General features: G+C 39.4%; 1 protein-coding gene across 14 annotated transcripts in view; it reads right to left on the bottom strand.

Annotated features, from left to right (window-relative positions):
- The window catches only part of DIP2A (disco interacting protein 2 homolog A), a 126,481-nt gene that overhangs the window by 84,687 nt on the left and 22,853 nt on the right, over positions 1-18,941 (bottom strand). For 7 of the 14 annotated variants that reach the window (XM_058523340.1, XM_058523341.1, XM_058523342.1 and 4 more), the window contains one exon: positions 5,995-6,066. In XM_058523340.1, the coding sequence (XP_058379323.1) occupies positions 5,995-6,066 (72 nt within the window). Of the gene's footprint in view, positions 1-371; positions 3,324-5,994; positions 6,067-18,941 lie in introns of those variants that run through there. The other 7 variants (XM_058523336.1, XM_058523337.1, XM_058523344.1 and 4 more) reach the window with 2 other exon arrangements.

The following is an 18,941-nucleotide window of genomic DNA, read 5'->3' as shown; positions in this document are numbered from 1 at the left end:
CCACAAGTCCGCAAGAAGAGTGACCATCACACAGCCATCCTCACTGAGCCCCGTCAGCACAATATGCAGCTACTCGGGGCAGACTCTCTAGGGAAGGTCCTTTGAAAGTGTATTCCTAAATCGGAAATGGCCCGTGCCCCTTTTCCTGGCACTGTCCATGGTGTCAGCCAACTCAGTGAGAAACAGCCCACAAGCAATCACTAGGGGGGTTACCAGTCACCCTTAGACACAGACAGAAAAGAAGGGGAACAGTGAACGGTGGAGAAAAAGAAGTGAGAGGCGTTGATAACAAGGACTATAGAGCGCAGAGTGCTCAGAGACCAGGCCCCACTGCTTCAGCCTGCACGCCGGAGTGCTGTCTCCAAACCCACCTGTGGACGGCTCTCCACACTCCATCTCCAGGCCACAGGCTCTCACATCCATGGCCCTGACCACACAGGCCCTCAGGACAGGGTAGTAAGTAAGGAACGGGATACAAGCATGCAGGGTCATCAAAGAGAATCTCTGGTGTTGTTTGAGTCCTAATTTGCTGACATATGAGAACAGCACAAAGCAAAGCCTTCCATTGTGCTTCATCAAAACAATCTGTTTAATTTTAGCCTTTGTTTCAAGATGTCTCATAAAAATGGCCAGCAGGGATTCCAGCCCCACTGGCTCCTCCAGCCCTTGTCACTCCCTGAAAAGAGGCAGTCCACCCCTGCCTCAAACTCAGGTGGGTCAGTGACCGTCGGCAGACACAGTGTGGCAGAAGTGACGCTGTGTGACTTCCAAGGCTGGTCATGAAAGGCGACACAGCTCCCACCTCGTTCTCTGCGCCAAGACACTGAGAACACATGAGAAGACAGAGGGGACAGAGGCGGTGCAGAGCCCAGCACTAGGCTGCCTGAGTTTCCCAGCACCAACGCCACAAGTGATTGAGGAGCCCTCACAGGACACGGGCTGTGACTCTACAGACAGGGAGGAGCTACCCACTGTGCCTGGCCAAACTGCAGGTTTGTGAGCAGAACAGACAATGTCGCTCTTGTTTGAAGTACTACATGTTGGGATGGTTAGTTCAAGTGCTAGAGAATGGGAACACTCCCTCTGGAAATCAATGTTTAGCTCTTCAACATTTGAGCATATATGCATACATATATATGCACATATACATATGGATACTTAGAGCAATACTGATCAATTCTGCTATTGGCTTTTTGTTTCTTGTGACTGGATAAAACTACTTTAAAGTTCATATGCAGAATACATAGAATCTTATGCATTGTGGATTATAAACAGGCACGTTGCAAAGTGATATATATGCATATGGACATCCTTATACTTAATTTCCAAAATATGGATGCCTTTATTCTTTGAGATAGATTCATTTATTCAACAAAGATACATAACCCAATGTGAAATTATTGGATAAAAGAGTAGGTATATTTTTAGTTTTAACTGATATCAAGAGATAACTTTCTGAAAAGGTCACAGCGATTTGCACTCCCACGAGCAACGTATGGGAGTGTCACTTCCCCACATCCTTGTTAGCATGGGTGTTATAAAAAGTTGTAGAATTTTGCCAATCTGACAGGAGAAAAATGGTCCACTTTAATTTCTATTTCCATATCTACTAGCGGGGTCGAATATAATTTAATGATTATTGCCCATCTGCATTTCCACTTCTTTGAATTTCTATTCGTTATACCCAGCTAATGAGACCCCTAAAAGACCTGCAGGAAGCCCTGGTCTGCTGGGGACACTACCCTGGACTACGCATGCCTCTCAGAGCTGTGGCCCAGCTAGTGGCAGCTCAGTCATTCTGAAATGTGGTCATTTCTACACAGCGAATCATACCTGCTTTTCTTTTCCATTCTAACTTCTAAGTCTCCTATCTTGTAACCCCCACTCAAAGGTTATTCAAATATTCTCCTGAATTTAATAATATTTTATAATTATAAACCTATTTAGAGCTTTAACCATTCTGCAGTTTATGTTCACTAATGGTGGAGAGGAAGAGGGTTTCAGCTTTGTTGCCTCCAGAGGGATGGCATCGGTTACTAAATAAATCCTCCCACCTTTGCATTCTCCTGAATCATTTCTAGACCCCCTTCCCTTCCACTAATTGGGTCTTCTACCCCATACACCAACACCCTCCTGCGGTGACTATGAAGTTTATGCAATCAGGTTTATTTTCTCACTTGTATTCTTTTTCAAAAATGTATTGGCTACTCTCAGAACTCTTCTCCTTCAAATGGGTTACTATTTCCAATCCCAGGTTTGGGAAAAAAAATCAACCACAGGTATTCAGATTGGACTATAATATGTTCACACATTAATGTGGAAACTGACAGTTTCATAACATTAAGTTTTTTCATTTAGGAAAGTGGTATGTTTCTTCATATTTTAGGGTCTTAGTTATTTCTTTCAAAAAGGTTTTATGATCGGGGCTGGCCCAGTGGCACAAGTGGTTAAGTGTGCGCGCTCCGCTGCGGTGGCCCGGGCTTTGCCGGTTCGGATCCCGGGCGCGCACCGACGCACTGCTTGGCAAGCCATGCTGTGGCAGCATCCCATATAAAGTGGAGGAAGATGGGCACACATGTTAGCCCAGGGCCAGTCTTCCTCAGCAAAAAAAGAGGAGGATTGGCAGATGTTAGCACAGGGCTGATCTTCCTCACAAAAAAAAAAAAAAAGATTTTATGATCCTAATATAGGTTCTGTGCCTTTCTTGCTAAATGTATTCATAAGCATTTGGCAGTTTATTATCATTGTGAATGTGAGTTTTTTCACTAACAGAAATATTGCCAGAGAAAAGCTTGCATATTTCTTGCATATTTGTCTTCTATAAACCAAAAACTCTTACTAATTCTAATAGTTAAGTAAGCAGTCACCTGAGTTTTCAAGGTATAAAATAATACCTTCCATAAGTGAAGACGACTGTCTTTTATTCTACTATTCAGCCTGCCTTGTTCTCCCATCTCACTGCATTGGCAGCAGCCGCCAGAATTAAGTGGCACAGGAGTGGGCACAGCAAGCACTCCTGTCTCCCCACCTTGGAAGAGAAATGCTACAGAGCAAGGGATCGCTTAGGTTGATGGTTGCTGTTCATGTTTGGCAAACAGGCTTTAAGATGTCTTAATAGTTTCCTTCAATTCCAATTTTACTCAGAGTTTGTTTTTGTTTTATTCTGGATGAATGAATGTCAGTATATAAAGAGTCTTCTCAATATTTTTTGTTGATTTATTATAAAATATATCATATTGATACAGGCAGTATAAAGCATGTATGCAGTTTAAGAATTATTATACAGGAAAGAATCAATGGGGGCCGGCCCTGTAGCTTAGCGGTTAAGTGCACGCGCTCCACTGCTGGTGGCCCGGGTTCGGAGCCCGGGCACGCACCGACGCACCGCTTCTCTGGCCATGCTGAGGCCATGTCCCACAAACAGCAACTAAGAAGGATGTGCAGCTATGACATACAACTATCTATTGGGGCTTTGGGGGAAAAAATAAATAAATAAAAATTAAAAAAAAAAAAGAAAAGAATCAATGTAACAACCACACTGTTAAGCAGTGAACACTGAAGTGCCTTAGGAGCCCCACAGGCCCTCTAATCTTACTCCACAAGAAAACAGCATGCTGACTTCCATGAAAACCATCTTCTTGTCTTTCTTCACCAACTACATATGGGTTCCTAAACAGTACAGTTTGGCGTGTTTTTTTAACTTAATCTGGCTACATTTGTTTCTAATTGTTTCTTTCACTCCCCATGATGTTTATGAGATTTGTCCTTGCTGGCATATGTTGGTCTTTAGCTTTCAACTGTATGGATTTCCACTGTATGGATCTCCACTGTATAAATCTTCCTATATGGATTTCCACTCTATGGAGTTCCACTGTATGGATTTTCACTGTATGGATTTCCACTGTATGGATTTTCACTGTATGGATTTCCGTGTATGCATTTCCACTGTACGGATTTCTGTGTATGGATTTCCACTGTACAGATTTCCATGTATGGATTTCCACTGTACGGATTTCCACGTATGGATTTCCACTGTACAGATTTCTGTGTACGGATTTTCACTGTACATATCCACTGTACAGATTTTCACTGTATGGATTTCCATGTTTGCACTTCCACTGTATGGATTTCCATCGTACAGATTCTCCTGCATGGATTCCCCTGTACAGATTTCCATGCACGGATTTCCACTGTATGGATTCTGTTGATGGACGTTTCAGTTCTTGGCAGTTTAGGGATATAACAAACATTCCTGTGCACAGAGGAGGTACGAGGTGCAAACATATGGAGTTTCTTGAGGGCGTGTGTGTACCTGAACTGCTGCATCTCTGCACCTCTTCAACTGTACCAGCTGTCCGCATCCCCACTGTCTGGATCCTCTCCAACACCCCAAGGTAGGTTATGGCTTTAATTTGCATTTCTCTAATTACTACTGAGCTGAAGCATCTTTGTGTTTGGTTGTTGGCTATCAGGATTTCCTCTTACGAAATACTTATTCAAGTCTTAGCCCATTTTCTACTGGACTGTTTTTTTATCATGCTGAGAACTTTCTGGCTATTTAAGTTTAAATTAATTAAAATTAAATTAAAAATTCCGTCTCTCAGTCACACTCGCCATATTTAAAGTGCTCAAAAGCCATATGTGGCTAGTGGTTACTACACTGGACAACGGAGCTACAGAACATCACCATTATCACAGGAAGTTCTCCTGGATGGTGCTGCTTTCTATGTTCTGGATACCAGTTCTTTTCCACTTCTCTGTTACAGTTATCTTCTCCCATTGTGTGGCTTCACTTTAAGCTCTTTATGGTGACTTTTGATACAAAGAAATTCTTAATTTTAATGTAGTCCCATTAATCACTCTTCTTCTTTATGGTTGCAGCTTGGTACTTTAGTGACTTAAGAAATCCTTCCTTTCTTGAGATTGTGACAGTTTTCCTCGACGATCTTCTCAAGGTGCTATAGTTTTTGCCTTTCACATTTAGGCCTTTAATACACCTAGGACAGGTTTCTGTGTCCAATGTCGTGTGTCTTACATATGGATAAGGAACTATGCCAGCTCCATGACCTGTAATGTCGCCTCTACCACAAGGCATGTCTCCACATCTGTGCACATCTGTGTCTGGGCTCCATGTTCTCTGCTAATCTAGCTGTCTACTCTTGCCCCAAACCATGCTGTCTTAATGACAATAGCTTGATATTAATTCCTCATATCCTGGTAGGGCAAATCCTTGTTCTTCTTTTGAGCATATTTTGAGTCTCTTGGCCCTTTAAACTTGTATATAAACTTTAGAATGAGCTTGTCAAATTATACCCATAAAAAATCTGTTGAAACGATGAATGTGCTGACTCTATAGATCAATCTAAGATCGGAAGAAGTGACATCTTTACAATATTTGTTCTAAACCTAAGCAAGGAAATGTTCCTTACTATAATCATAAAAACAATCATGCTCTATAATCATAAAAATAAAATAAATCCTATTTGGGAATGAGATCTATACCAAACCAGAGCTGTAAATTATAATCTATGCCTTTGGATTTTATTATTTAATATTAGACATAATATTTGCCCAATCCTTCTTAATAAAATATGAAACATACCCATGTTAAACTCTAAAATCAATTTTCAATCAAGTTTTATGAGACAATATAATTGCTACAAAACACTTGAGTGTGGTTTTTTGCGTGTGTGTGTGAGCAAGATCAGCCCTGAGCTAACATCCATGCTAATCCTCCTCTTTTTGCTGAGGACGACTGGCTCTGAGCTAACATTTATTGCCAATCCTCCTCCTTTTTTTCCCCAAAGCCCCAGTAGATAATTGTATGTCATAGTTGCACACCCTTCTAGTTGCTGTATGTGGGACGCGGCCTCAGCATGGCTGGACAAGTGGTGCGTCGGTGCGCACCTGGGATCTGAACCGGGGTCACCAGTAGCGGAGCATGTGCACTTAACCGCTAAGCCACCGGGCCAGCCATGAGTGTGTTGACCTTACCTTGAATAAGTGGTATATAACGTGCAAGCAGCTTTGCCCTTTTCTTTTCATATCCTTTTTGAGTGATGTCACCTAAAACAAAATGGAAAAAGAGAATTATATTTATTCTAATGTTCCAAAATTTTTTGAATTAAAAATTAATTCATAATGGAAAAACTGGAAACACTAATGTCCTTCAACTGGTGACTGGATACACAAAGTATGATGCATCCATACAATGGAATACTATTCAGCAGTAAAAAGGAACAAACTATTGACCTACACAACAATTTGGATAGATCTGATATGCATATTGCTAAGCACAAGAAGCCAGGCTCAAAAGGCTAGCGAGCCTCCTCAAAATGGGAGTGAGGGAAGGCTGACTACAAAAGGGTACAAGGGAATTTTTGGGGGTGATGAAGTTGTTCTATGTTTTGATTGCAGTGGTGTTCCATGATTGTACACATTTGTTAAACACTTAAAGAACTGCACACCAGAAAGGGTGCATTTTACTGTATGGAAATGATACTTCAGTGTTGAAAACCTGTGATCAGCATCCCTGAGGAGCTTGTGAGGAATGCAGACTCAGGCCGTCCTCCAGACTGACAGAAGCTGAATCCGCCCTTCACCAAGATCACATGATTCCTGCACAGAGCCAGGTTGTGGAAGCATGGGGTAAGGGACCCAAAGAAAAAGAGCCCTAGCAGGCCAACGGGTGTCCCTGGGCAAGGACTCAGGACAAAGGACTGGTGTTCTGATCAATTACCATAAAGAACAGCATAAAAACAAATTAAACCACCTAGGAACAAGACAGGAAATGTGTCTTAATGGAAACACTTCTCAATCTAAGCACATCATTTGGTTTCCCAGCCAGAGCTCGGAGTGCTCAGAGTGGATCTGTCATGTTTTCGATACTTTATTTAGACTGAAAACATATATTACAGTTCCCACTAGTAGCTTGCTCTTTGGGTGAACTGTCTTCCACAGAAAGCTTTCAGCATTTTGCAAGCCCTCTTTGAACCCCGCCTCCCACTCCCCCATCCCCCTCTCTCCAAATAAGCAAAGTGGTCAGGCTGCTGGGAATCAGAAGATACAGACTGCTATCACTTGTTGAGTGCTTCACCAAGTATTTCCTTTAGATAAACTCTTGACTGCAGGATTTGTTGTGTCAAAAAGCCGACACCTTTGAATGTCTAACATCTAAGTTAAGCCTCACTGAAAGCCTCTGGGTAGGCATTAATACGTCACCCTACAGAAGAGGAATGTCAGGTCAGGGAAGCAGTGGGCCATCCTGCCCGCCAAGCAGGAGTTGCTCTGGGTCCAGGCCAGGCTACCACACAGCTCCAGAGCCCTGAAGCGCCCCGCCCTCTGCACAGAGCCTCTGCTTTCACAGCAGCTGGTTCAGCCAGGCCACTCCTCGCAGAGCCTCGCTTGTTCAGTCTCATCTATCCTTTCCTTTATCCCTCTGTCCCCACCTTATTCCCCCGCCACCCCCACAGGACACTATTCTATTGTATTTAGTGACTTTTAATTTGAATATGTTCTGCAGAATGTACACTGCTTTGTGTCCATGTATTTTTACTTTACCTGAATAGCATTATATTATAAATCTCACTCTATTGTCTATTTTTTTCACCAAGCACTGAATTTTTAAGATCAACCCATCCGCAATGTAGTGAGCACACCTAATCCACTGCTGACTGCAGCGGCCATTGAGGTGCATCGTCCTCATCTTACCGACACTCACACACCCTAATCAGATCTAGGATATGATTGTATAATTTCACTTATTAAGTTTCAACTTGTGAACAACTTTAAAACACATGTATTTTTTTTTTTTTTTTTTTTTTTTTTTTTTGTGAGGAGATCAGCCCTGTGCTAACATCCGCCAATCCTCCTCTTTTTTTTTTTTTTTGATGAGGAAGACGGCCCTGGGCTAACATCTGTGCCCATCTTCCTCCACTTTATATGGGACGCCGCCACAGCATGGCTTGCCAAGCAGTGCGTCGGTGCGCGCCCGGGATCCGAACCAGCGAACCCCGGGCCGCCGCAGCGGAGCGCGCGCACTTAACCGCTTGCGCCACCGGGCCGGCCCCAAAACACATGTATTTTTTAAAGCAATATCTACTAAAAAAAGTATATTTCCTCTGGAATATATGAAAATACATAATTAAGACAAATTTAAATGAAAATTAAATATTGCTACACTGAACTAAAAGTGATAAACCCTTATTTTTAAAAGCAGAGCATTTCCAGGATATTTAAAAATCAAGTATTTATTTCCTGGAAACAGTTCCTTCTTATGTTCCCATTTCAAATGAACATTGATATGTGAAGGTACCAAAAGAGCATTCAGAAATGAGACAAACCAACTCCCTGCTTGATGCTCATGATATCCCAAAAGGTGTTTCATTTGTTTTACTGAACCAATTGAACATAACCAGCTACACATTTTCATGTGTAACCAGTTACCACATTTTCACGTATCCAACTTAAGACACTAACCCAATACGCTGTCGGATGCAAAGCTTCCACCCGCACAGAGAGCAAGGTAGAATTCCAAAATAGAATCCAGATACAAAATTAATAAGCTAATAGAAAAGGGACTCAAATCCAAGTTTCCTGACCCCAAGCTCAGTAAATACTAAAGAGACAAACAGCAGAGCCAGGCTCCCCAATCCACCACACAGACCTGGGTTAACCCTGACCTGACAGCCAAAGGAGTCGCAGATAGGGTGGAGCTCTCCCCTGGCTGAGCACCCAGGCACCTGGGGGACTTTGGAAAAACATCAGGGCCTCTACTCACCACATGATTCTCTGGTGGTCGATGAGCTAGCAGCTGTTCTTACCAGCCCTCCAGGGTAGGGGTATGACTGTGGTTGACTTCCAGTGCCGCAAACCAAAGTCTCTTGGGCTTACAGATGCAAAATCCCAAATGACATCCCCAAGTCCCTAACTCAGCAACATAATTTCTACAAACCTATTCTCAAAACACTCAGCAACTCCCTAAGGTCACAGGAACAAGGATAGGCAGTACACATTACGTATAACAGCAAATAACGGGAGACAAGCTAATTTTCCATCAACAAAAAGAAGAAGTAAATATGCTGCCATACATTATTACTACAGAATACTGTTGGTCCTAAAAAAAACACCCTGGTATTTGGGAGGCGGGGGCAAGGGGTGTATGACCCACATGGATTCAGGATATCCTTTTGAGTAAAAAGAGTTAAGCTGAAAACCCACGGATATACAGAATGATCTAATTTTGGTAAAAATAGATAAATAAAACTATATTTACATGCATGTAGGTGTGTACATTTCTGTGTCTGCAGAAAATGTCTGGAGGGATACCCAACAAATTATTAATAGTGATTTTTTTTTAATTTTTTTTTAATTAATTTATTTATTTTTCCCCCAAAGACCCAGTAGATAGTTGTATGTCACAGCTGCACATCCTTCTAGCTGCTGTATGTGGGACGCGGCCTCAGCACAGCCGGAGAAGCAGTGCGTCGGTGCGCACCCGGGATGCGAACCCGGGCCGCCAGTAACGGAGCGCGTGCACTTAACCGCTAAGCCATGGGACCGGCCCTAATAGTGATTTATTTATTCAGCTTGGGGTGGGTGTAAGATAGATTTCATTTTTTACTTCATATACTTTTGAACATTTTAAGTTTTTTAGCACAATAATCATATAATCCTTTGTAATTAAGGATATATGGAAGATGGTTTGATAATGTACTATGGTTATATAAGATGTTATTGCAGGAAACTGAATGAATTCTATGTACTATTTTTGCAACTTCTTATGAGACCAAAATTATTTCAAAATAAAGTTAAAAAAAAATATGGGAGAGACTATATAAAATTGGTGTTATTTCTTTTTTAAGTGTTTGATAAAATTTGTCAGTGAAACCATCTGGGCTTGCAGATTTATTTTCCAGAAGCTTGGATTTTTTCCTTCTATCTTTTGCTGTATTCTACTTTTTTAATTAAGACTTTATTTATTTAGTTATTTTAGAGGGGTTTAAGGTTGGGGCAAAATTGAGGGCAAGGTACAGAGAGTTCCCATATATTCTCTACCCCCACACATGCACAGCCTCCCCCATCGTCAACACTCACCACCAGAGTGATACATTTGTTACAGCTCATGAATTACACTGACATCATAATTACCCCAAGTCTATAGTTTAGTTATGTTTCACTCTTGGTGTTGTACATTCTATAGGTTTGGACAAATGTATAATGACATATATCCATCATTATGATATCATACAGAGTATTTTCACTGCCCTAAAAATCCTCTGTGCTCTGCCTATTCATCCTTCCCTCCATTCCCCAATCTCTGGCAACCACTGATGTTTTTACTGTATAATAGTTTTCCAGAATGTCATACGGTTGGAATCATACAGTAGCCTTTTCAGATTGACTTATTTCACCTAGTAATAAGTATTTAAGATTCCTCCATGTTCTTTCCTGGCTTGATAACTCATTTCTTTTTAGTGCTGAATAATATTCCATTGTCTGGATGGACCACTCAACTACTGAAGGACATCTTGGTTGCTTCCAAGTTTTGGCAATTATGAATAAAGTTCTTATAAATATCTGTGTGCAGGTTTTTGTGTGGACATATGTTTTTAGCTCCTTTGGGTAAATACCAAGGACTGTGATTGCTGGATTGTATGGTAAGAGTATATTTAGTTTTGTTCGAAACCACCAAACTATCTTCCAAAGTGGCTGCACCATTTTGCATTTCCACCAGCAATGAATGAGAGTTCCTGTTGCTCCACATCCTCGCCAGTATTTGGTGTTATCAGTGTTCTTAATTTTGGGTATTCTAATAGGTGAACAGTGATATCTCATTGTTGGTTTTAATTTGCATTTCCTCGATGACATATGATGTGGAGCATCTTTTCATATGCTTATTCGCCATCTGTATGTCTTCTTTGGTGAGGTATCTGTTAAGGTTTTTGGCCCATCAAAATGTTCGTTTTCATCAAGGATAGAACTACCATATGATCCAGCTATTCCACTGCTGGGTATTTATCCAAAGAACTTGAAAACACCAATTTGCAAAGGTACATGCACCCCTGTGTTCATTGCAGCGTTATTCACAATAGCCAAGACTTGGAAGCAACCTAAGTGCCCATCAAGGGACGAATGGATAAAGAAGCTGTGGTATATATACACAATGGAATACTACTCAGCCATAAGAAACGATGAAATCCAGCCATTTGTGACAACATGGATGGACATTGAGGGTATAATGCAAAGTGAAATAAGTCAGAGGGAGAAGGTCAAATACCGTATGATTTCCTTCATTAAGTAGTAGATAATAACAACAATAAACAAACACATAGGGACAGAGATTGGATTGGCGGTTACCAGAGGGGAAGGGGGGAGGGAGGAGGGTGAAAGAGATAATTCGGTACATGTGTGTGGTGATGGGTTGTAATTAGTATTTTGGTGGTGAACATGATGTAGTCCATGCGGAAATAGAAGTACAATGATGTACACCTGAAATTTTTACAATGTTATAAACCAATGTTACTGCAATAAACAAAAAATTAAAAAAAAAATGTTCGTTTTCTTACTGTTGAGTTTTAAGAGTTCTTTGTATATTATGGGTAACAGTCCTTTATCAGATTTGTCTTTTGCAAATATTTTCTCCCAGTCAGTTGCTTGCCTTCTCTGTCTTTCAACATTTTCTTTCACGGAGCAGAAGTTTTTAATTTTAATGAAGTCTAGCTTATCAACTATTTCTTTCATGGATCACGCTTTTGGTGTTGTATCTAAAAAGTCATCGCCAAACCCAAGGTCATCTAGGTTTTCTCTTATGTTATCTTCTAGGATTTTTTATAGTTTTGCATTTTACATTTAGGCTTGTGATCCATTTTGAGTTAATTTTTGTGAAAGGTGTAAGGTCTGCATTTAGGTTCATTTTTTTGAATGTAGATGTCAGTTTTTCCAACACCATTTGTTGGAAAGACCATCTTTGCTCCATTGTATTGCCTTTGCTTCTTTGTCAAAGATCAGTTGACTATATTTATGAGGGTTTCTATTCTGTTACATTAACCTGCTTGTCTATTCTTTTGCCAATACCACACTGTCTTGATTACTATAGCTTTATACTAAGTCTTGAAGTCAGGTAGTGCCAGTCTTCCAACTCTGTTCTTCTCTTTCAATACTGTGTTGGCTATTCTGGGTCTTTTGCCTCTACTCCTAAACTTTAGAATCAGTTTGTTGATATCTACAAAACAACTTGCTGAGATTTTGATTTGGATTGCATTAAATCTATAGATCAAGTTGGGAAGAACTGACATTTTGACAATCTTGAGTCTCCCTATTCATAAACACAGAATATTTCTCCATTTATTTAGTTCTTTGATTTCTTTCATCAGTGTTTTGTAGTTTTCCTCATATATATCTTGCACATATTTTATTTGATTTATACCTAAGTATTTAATTTTGGGGGGTGCTAATGTAAATGGTATTGTTTTTAATTTCAAATTCCACTTGTTCACTGCTGGCATATACCAAAGTGATTGACTTCTGTATATTAACCTTGTATCCTGTAACCTTGCTATAACTGCTTATTAGTTGCAGTTTTATTTCTCAAATTTTTTGGATTTTCTAAATAGATGATCATGTTATCTGTGAACCATTTCTTTTTCTTTTTTTTTTTTTTTTTGTGAGGAAGACCAGCCCTGAGCTAACATCTAATGCCAATCCTCCTCTTTTTGCTAAGTAAGATCGGCTCTGGGCTAACATCCCTGCCCATCTTCCTTTACTTTATATGGGGCACCACCACAGTATGGCTTGATAAGCAGTGCGTCGGTGTGCGCCCAGGATCAGAACGTGCGAACCTCGGGCCACCGAAGCGGAGCACGGGCACTTAACCGCTACGCCACTGGGCTGGTCCCAGTTTTCTTTCTTTCTTCCCAATCTATATACCATTTATTTCCTTTTCTTATCCTATTGTATTAGTTAGAACTTCCAGTACAATGTTGTAAAGGAGTGGTGATAGGGGATATCCTTGCCTTATATCTGGTTTTAATAGAAAAACTTTGAGTTTCTCACCATTAACTATAATATTAGTTGTGGAATTTTTATAGATATTCTTTATCGCCTTGAGGAAGATCTCCTCTATTCCTAGTTTACTGAGAGTTTTTATCATAAATAGGTGTCGGATTTTGTCAAATGCTTTTTCTGTATCTATTGGTATGATCATGTGATTTTTCTTTCTTAGCCTGTTGATGTGATAGACTATATTAATTGATTTTTGAACACTGAACCAGCCTTGCAGACCTGTGATATATCCCCACTTGGTTGTAGTGTATAATTCTTTTTATACACTGTTGGATTCAATTTGCTAATATTTTGTTGAGGATTTTTACATCTACGTTCATGAGAGATATTGGTCTGTAGTTTTTTTTTTATGTCTTTGTCTAGTTTTGGTATTAGGGTAATGCAGGCCTCATAGAATGACGCATTCCCTCATCACAAGGCATTCCCTCTGCTTCTATCCTATGAAAGAGACTGTAGAGAATTGGTACAATTTCTTCTTTAAATGTTTGGTAGAATTTACCAGTGAATTCATCTTGGCTTGGTGCTTTCTGTTTTGCAAGGTAATTAATTATTGATTCAATTTCTTTATTACATATAGGCCTATTCAGATTGTCTATTTCTTTTTGTGTGAGTTTTGGCAAATTGTGTCTTTTAAGGAATTAGTCCATTTCATCCAGGTTAACAAATTTTGGGGCATACAGTTGTTCATAGTATTACTTTATTATCCTTTTAACGTTCAAAGGATCTGTATGATTTCCCCTCGTTCATTTCTGATATTAGTAATTTGTGTCCTCTCTCTTTTTTTCTTAGTTAGCCTGGGTGGAGACCTATCAATGTTATTGATCTTTTCAAAGAACCAGCTTTTGGTTTCACTGATTTTTCTATTGGTTTTCAATTTCACTGATTTCTGTTCTAATTCTTATTATTTCGTTGTTTCTACTTACTTTAGATTTAATTTGCTCTTTCTTTTCTAGTTTCCTAAGGTAGAAAATTAAGTTATTGATTTTTTAAATTGAGATAAAATTGACATGTTATGTTAGTTTCAGGTGTACAACATCATGATTTGATATTAGTATATATTACGAAATGATCACCACAATAAGTCTAGCTAACATCCATCACCACACAGAATTTTTTTTCTTGTAATGAGAACTTTTAAGATCTACTTGCTCAGCAACTTTCAAATATACAATATAGTATTATTAACTATAGTCACATGATGTACATTACATCCCATGACTTATTAATTTTATAACTGGAAGTTTGCACCTTTTGACTGACTTCACCCGTTTTACCCATCCCCCTACCCTACCTCTGGCAACCACCAATCTGTTCTCTGTATCTATGAGTTCGTTTTTTGTTTGTTTGGGTTTTTTTTAAGATTCCACATATAAATGAAATCATATGGTATTCATCTTTCTCTGTCTGACTTATTTCACTTAGTATTATGCCCTCAAGGTCCATCCAGGTTATTGATTTTTGATCTTTCTTCTTTTCTTATATATGCAGTCAAGGCTATAAATGTCCCTGTAAGTACTATTTTCACTGAATCCCACAGAATTTGTTGCTTTTATTTCAAAATATTTTAAAAATTCTCTTGCATTTCTTCTTTGATACATGTTATTTAGAAGTGTGTTTTTAATCTCCACATATTCTGAAATTCTCCAATTATCTTTCTGTTATTGATTTCTAGTTTAATTCCATTGTAGTCTGAGAGCAGACATTGTATGATTCTGTTCTTTTAAATCTGTGAAGATGTGTTTTATGGCCCAGAATGTGGTCTATCTTGGTGACTGCTTGCTTGAGAAAAACGTGTATTCTGCTACTGTTGGATGAAACAGTCTATAAATGTCCATTATATCCAGTTGATAGATGGTGTTGTAGAGTTCAACTATGTCCTTACTGATTTTCTGCCTGCTAGATCTGTCCTTTTCTGAGAGAGGGGTTGTTGAAGTCTCCAACTAGGATACTGGATTCATCTATTTCTCTTTGCAGTTCTATTAGTTTTTGCCTCACATAGTCTGATGCTCCACTGTTAGGCACATACACAATAAGGATTGTTATGTTTTCTTGGATAATTCACCCCTTTATCATAACGTAACCCCTTTATCCCTGATAACTTTCCTTGCTTTGAGGTCTGCTCTGTCTGAAATTAACATAGCTACTCCTGCTTTCTTTTGATTAGTGTTAGCATGGTATATTTTCCTCCATCCATTTACTTTTAATCTATATGTATCTTTAAAGTGGGTGTCTTATAGACAACATATAGTTGGTTCTCGTTTTCTGATCCACTCTGACAATCTCTGTCTTTTAATTGGTGCATTTAGATCATTGGCATTCAAAGTGATTACTGATATTGTTGGATTAATATCTACCATGTTCATTACTATTTTCTATTTGTAGCTGCTGTTCTTTGCTCCTGTTTTTGTCTTTACTCTTTTTCTGCCTTTCATGATTTTAACTGAGCATCTCATATGATTCCATTTTCTCTTCCTTGTTAGTATACCAGTTAACACTTCTTTTTTAATTTTTTTAAGTGGTTATTCTAGAGTTTGCAAACTTACAGCTAATCCAAGTCCACTTTCAAATAACACTCTAATACTTCATGGGAAGTGTTAGTACCTCATGATAACAAAATAATCTTAATTCTACCCTCCCATCCCTTATATCATTGCTGTCATTCATTTCACTTATCTTTAAACATACATAAGCATATACACATGCATATATATGACTTAAGCATACATAATTGAATATATCATTGTATTATTATTTTGAACTGTTATCTGTTAGATCAATTGAGAATAAGAAAAATAAAAGTTCTTATTTTATCTTCACTATTTCCTTCTTCAATGCCCTTCCTTCTTTATGTAGAAGCAAGTTTCTGACCTATATTATTTTCTTTCTCTCTAAAGAACTTTAACATTCCTGACAACAAAGTCTCTCAATTTTTGTTTGTCTGAGAAAGTCTTTATTTCCTCCTTCACTTTTGATGAATAATTTCCCAGGATACAGAATTCTAGGTTGGTGTTTTTTTTCTCTCCAAACTTTCAACATTTCACTCCACTCTCTTCTTGCCTGTGTGGCTTCTGAGAAGTCAAATGTAATTCTTATCTTTGTCCCTCTGTAGGTAAGGTGTTCTTTTTTCCTCTTGTTTCTTTCAGGATTTTTTCCTCTTTTTTTATTATTTTATTGAGGTCATAATGGTTTGTAACATTGTGAAATTTCTGGTATACATTATTATCAGTATTCTGTATAGACTGCATCATGCTCACCATCAATAGCCTAATTTTTATCCATAACCATATATATGTGCCCCTTTACCCCTTTCACCTACCCCCCGACTCCCTTCCCCTCTGATAACCACTAATCTGTTCTCTTTATCCATGTGTTTGTTTAATTTCCACATATGAGTGAAATCATGAGGTGTTTGTCTTTCTCGGTCTGGCTTATTTTGCTTAACATAATACTCTCAAGGTCCATCCATGTTGTTGCAAATGGGACGTCTTTTTTATTTTTCTTTGTGAGGAAGATTACCCTGAGCTAACATCTGTTGCAAATCCTCCTCTTTTTGCTGAGGAAGATTGGCCCTGGTCTAACATCCGTGCCCATCTTCCTCTACTTTATAGGGGACGCCGCCATAGCATGGCTTGACAAGCTGTGCGTCAGTGCGCACCTGGGATCTGAACCTGAAAACCCTCAGGCCGCGGAAGCAGAGCACGTGCACTTAACAACTGCAGCACCAAGCCGGCCCCCGATTTTGTCTTTTTTTATGGCTGAGTAGTATTTCACTGTGTGTGTATGTGTGGGTATATATACACACACATACACACCACATCTTCTTTATCTATTCATCAGTTGATGGGCCCTTGGGTTGCTTCCACATTTTTGGCTTTTGTGAATAATGATGCAATGAATATAAGGGTGCATTAAGTCTCTGAATTGTTGATTTCAAGTTCTTTGGGTAAATATCCAGTACTGGGATAGCTGGACTGTATGATATTTCTATTTTTATTTTTATTGATTGATTGATTTTATGAAGAGGAAGATTAGCCCTGATGCTAATATCAGCTGCCAATCCTCCTCTTTTGGCTGAGGAAAATTGGCCCTGGGCTAACATCCATGCCCATCTTCCTCTACTATATATGCACGACACCTGCCACAGCATGGCTTGTTAAGCGGTGCGTAGGTCCATGCCCTGGATCCGAACCTGCAAACCCTGGGCCACCAAAGCAGAGCATGCGAACTTAACCACTACACCACCAGGCCAGCCCTATCTAGTTTTAATTTTTTGATAAATCTCCATACTGTTTTCCATAGTGGCTGCACCAGGTTGCATTCCCACCAGCAGCATATGAGGCTGCCATTTAATCCACATCCTCTCCAACATTTATTTTTTGTCTTGGTAATTATAGCCATTCTGACAGGTGTAAGGTGGTAACTCATTGTACTTTTGATTTACATTTCCCTAATAATTAGTGATGTTGAACATCTTTTCATGTGCCTGCTGACATTCAGAATATCTTCTTTGGAAAACTGTTTGTTCATATACTCTGCCCATTTTTTGATCAGGCTTCCCCCCCCCCCCCCATTGAGTAGTATAAGTTCTTTATATAGTCTGGAGATTAACTTCTTGTCGGATATATGGTTTGCAAATATTTTCTCCCAGTTGGTGGGTTGTATTTTCGTTTTGTTCATGGTTCCCTTTCTCTTGCAGAAGCTCTTTAATCTCATGTAGCCCATTTATTTTTTTCTTGCATTTCCCATGCCTGAGTAGACATGGTATCCGAAAAGATCCTTCAAAGACTGATGTCAAAGATTGCACTGCCTATATTTTCTTCCAGGAGTTTTATGGTTTTAGGTCTTATGTTCAAGTCTTTAATCCATTTTGAGTTAATTTTTCTGTATGGTGTAAGGTAGTGGTCTACTTTCAGTCCTTTGCATGTGGCTGTCTAGTTTTCCCAACACCATTTACTGAAGAGACTTTCCTTTCTACATTGTATGTTCTTGGCTCCTCTGGCGAAGATTAGCTGTCCATAGATGTGTGGTTTTATTTCTGGGCTTTCAATTCTGTCCCGTTGATCTGTGTGTCTGTTTTTGTGCTAGTACCACGCTGTTTTGATGACTATAGCCTTGTAGTATATTTTGAAGTCAGGGATTGTGATGCCTCCCAGCTTCACTCTTTTTTCTCAAGATTGCCTTTGCCATTCAGGATCTTTTGTTGTTCCACATAAGTTTTAGGCTTCTTTGTTCTACTTCCATGAAGAACGTCATTGGGATTCTGATTGGGAGTGCACTGAATCTTTAGGTAATACGGACATTTTAACTATGTTTATTCTTCCAATCCATGTGCATGGAATATCTTTCCATTTCTTTATGTCATCTTTGATTTCTTTCAGTAATGTCTTATAGTTTTCAGGGTATAGGTCTTTGACCTCCTTAGTTAAATTTATTGCTGGCGGGGGGGCAGCGTGGCGGCGCAAGCGGTTAAGCGTGCGTGCTCTGTTGTGGTGGCCCGGGGTTCGCCAGTTCGGATCCCAGGCGCACACCAACACACCGCTTGGCAAGCCATGCTGTGGCGGTGTCCCATATAAAGTGGAGGAAGATGTGCACGGATGTTAGCCCAGGGCCAGTCTCCCTCAGCAAAAAAAGAGGAGGATTGGCAGATGTTAGCACAGGGCTGATCTTCCTCACAAGAAAAAAAAAAATTTACTCCTAGGTATTTTCTTCTTTTTGTTGCGATCATAAATGAGATTATATCCTTGAGCTCTCTTTCTGCTACTTCGTTATTAGAGTACAGAAATGCAACTGATTATTGTAAGTTGATTTTATACCCTGCAACTTTGCTGTAGTTGATTATTTCTGATAGTTTTCTGTGATGGATTCTTCAGGGTTTTCTA

Source organism: Diceros bicornis, chromosome 27, assembly GCF_020826845.1.
Source record: "Diceros bicornis minor isolate mBicDic1 chromosome 27, mDicBic1.mat.cur, whole genome shotgun sequence".
NCBI lineage: Eukaryota > Metazoa > Chordata > Mammalia > Perissodactyla > Rhinocerotidae > Diceros > Diceros bicornis.
This window is presented reverse-complemented; position numbering and strand designations above follow the sequence as displayed.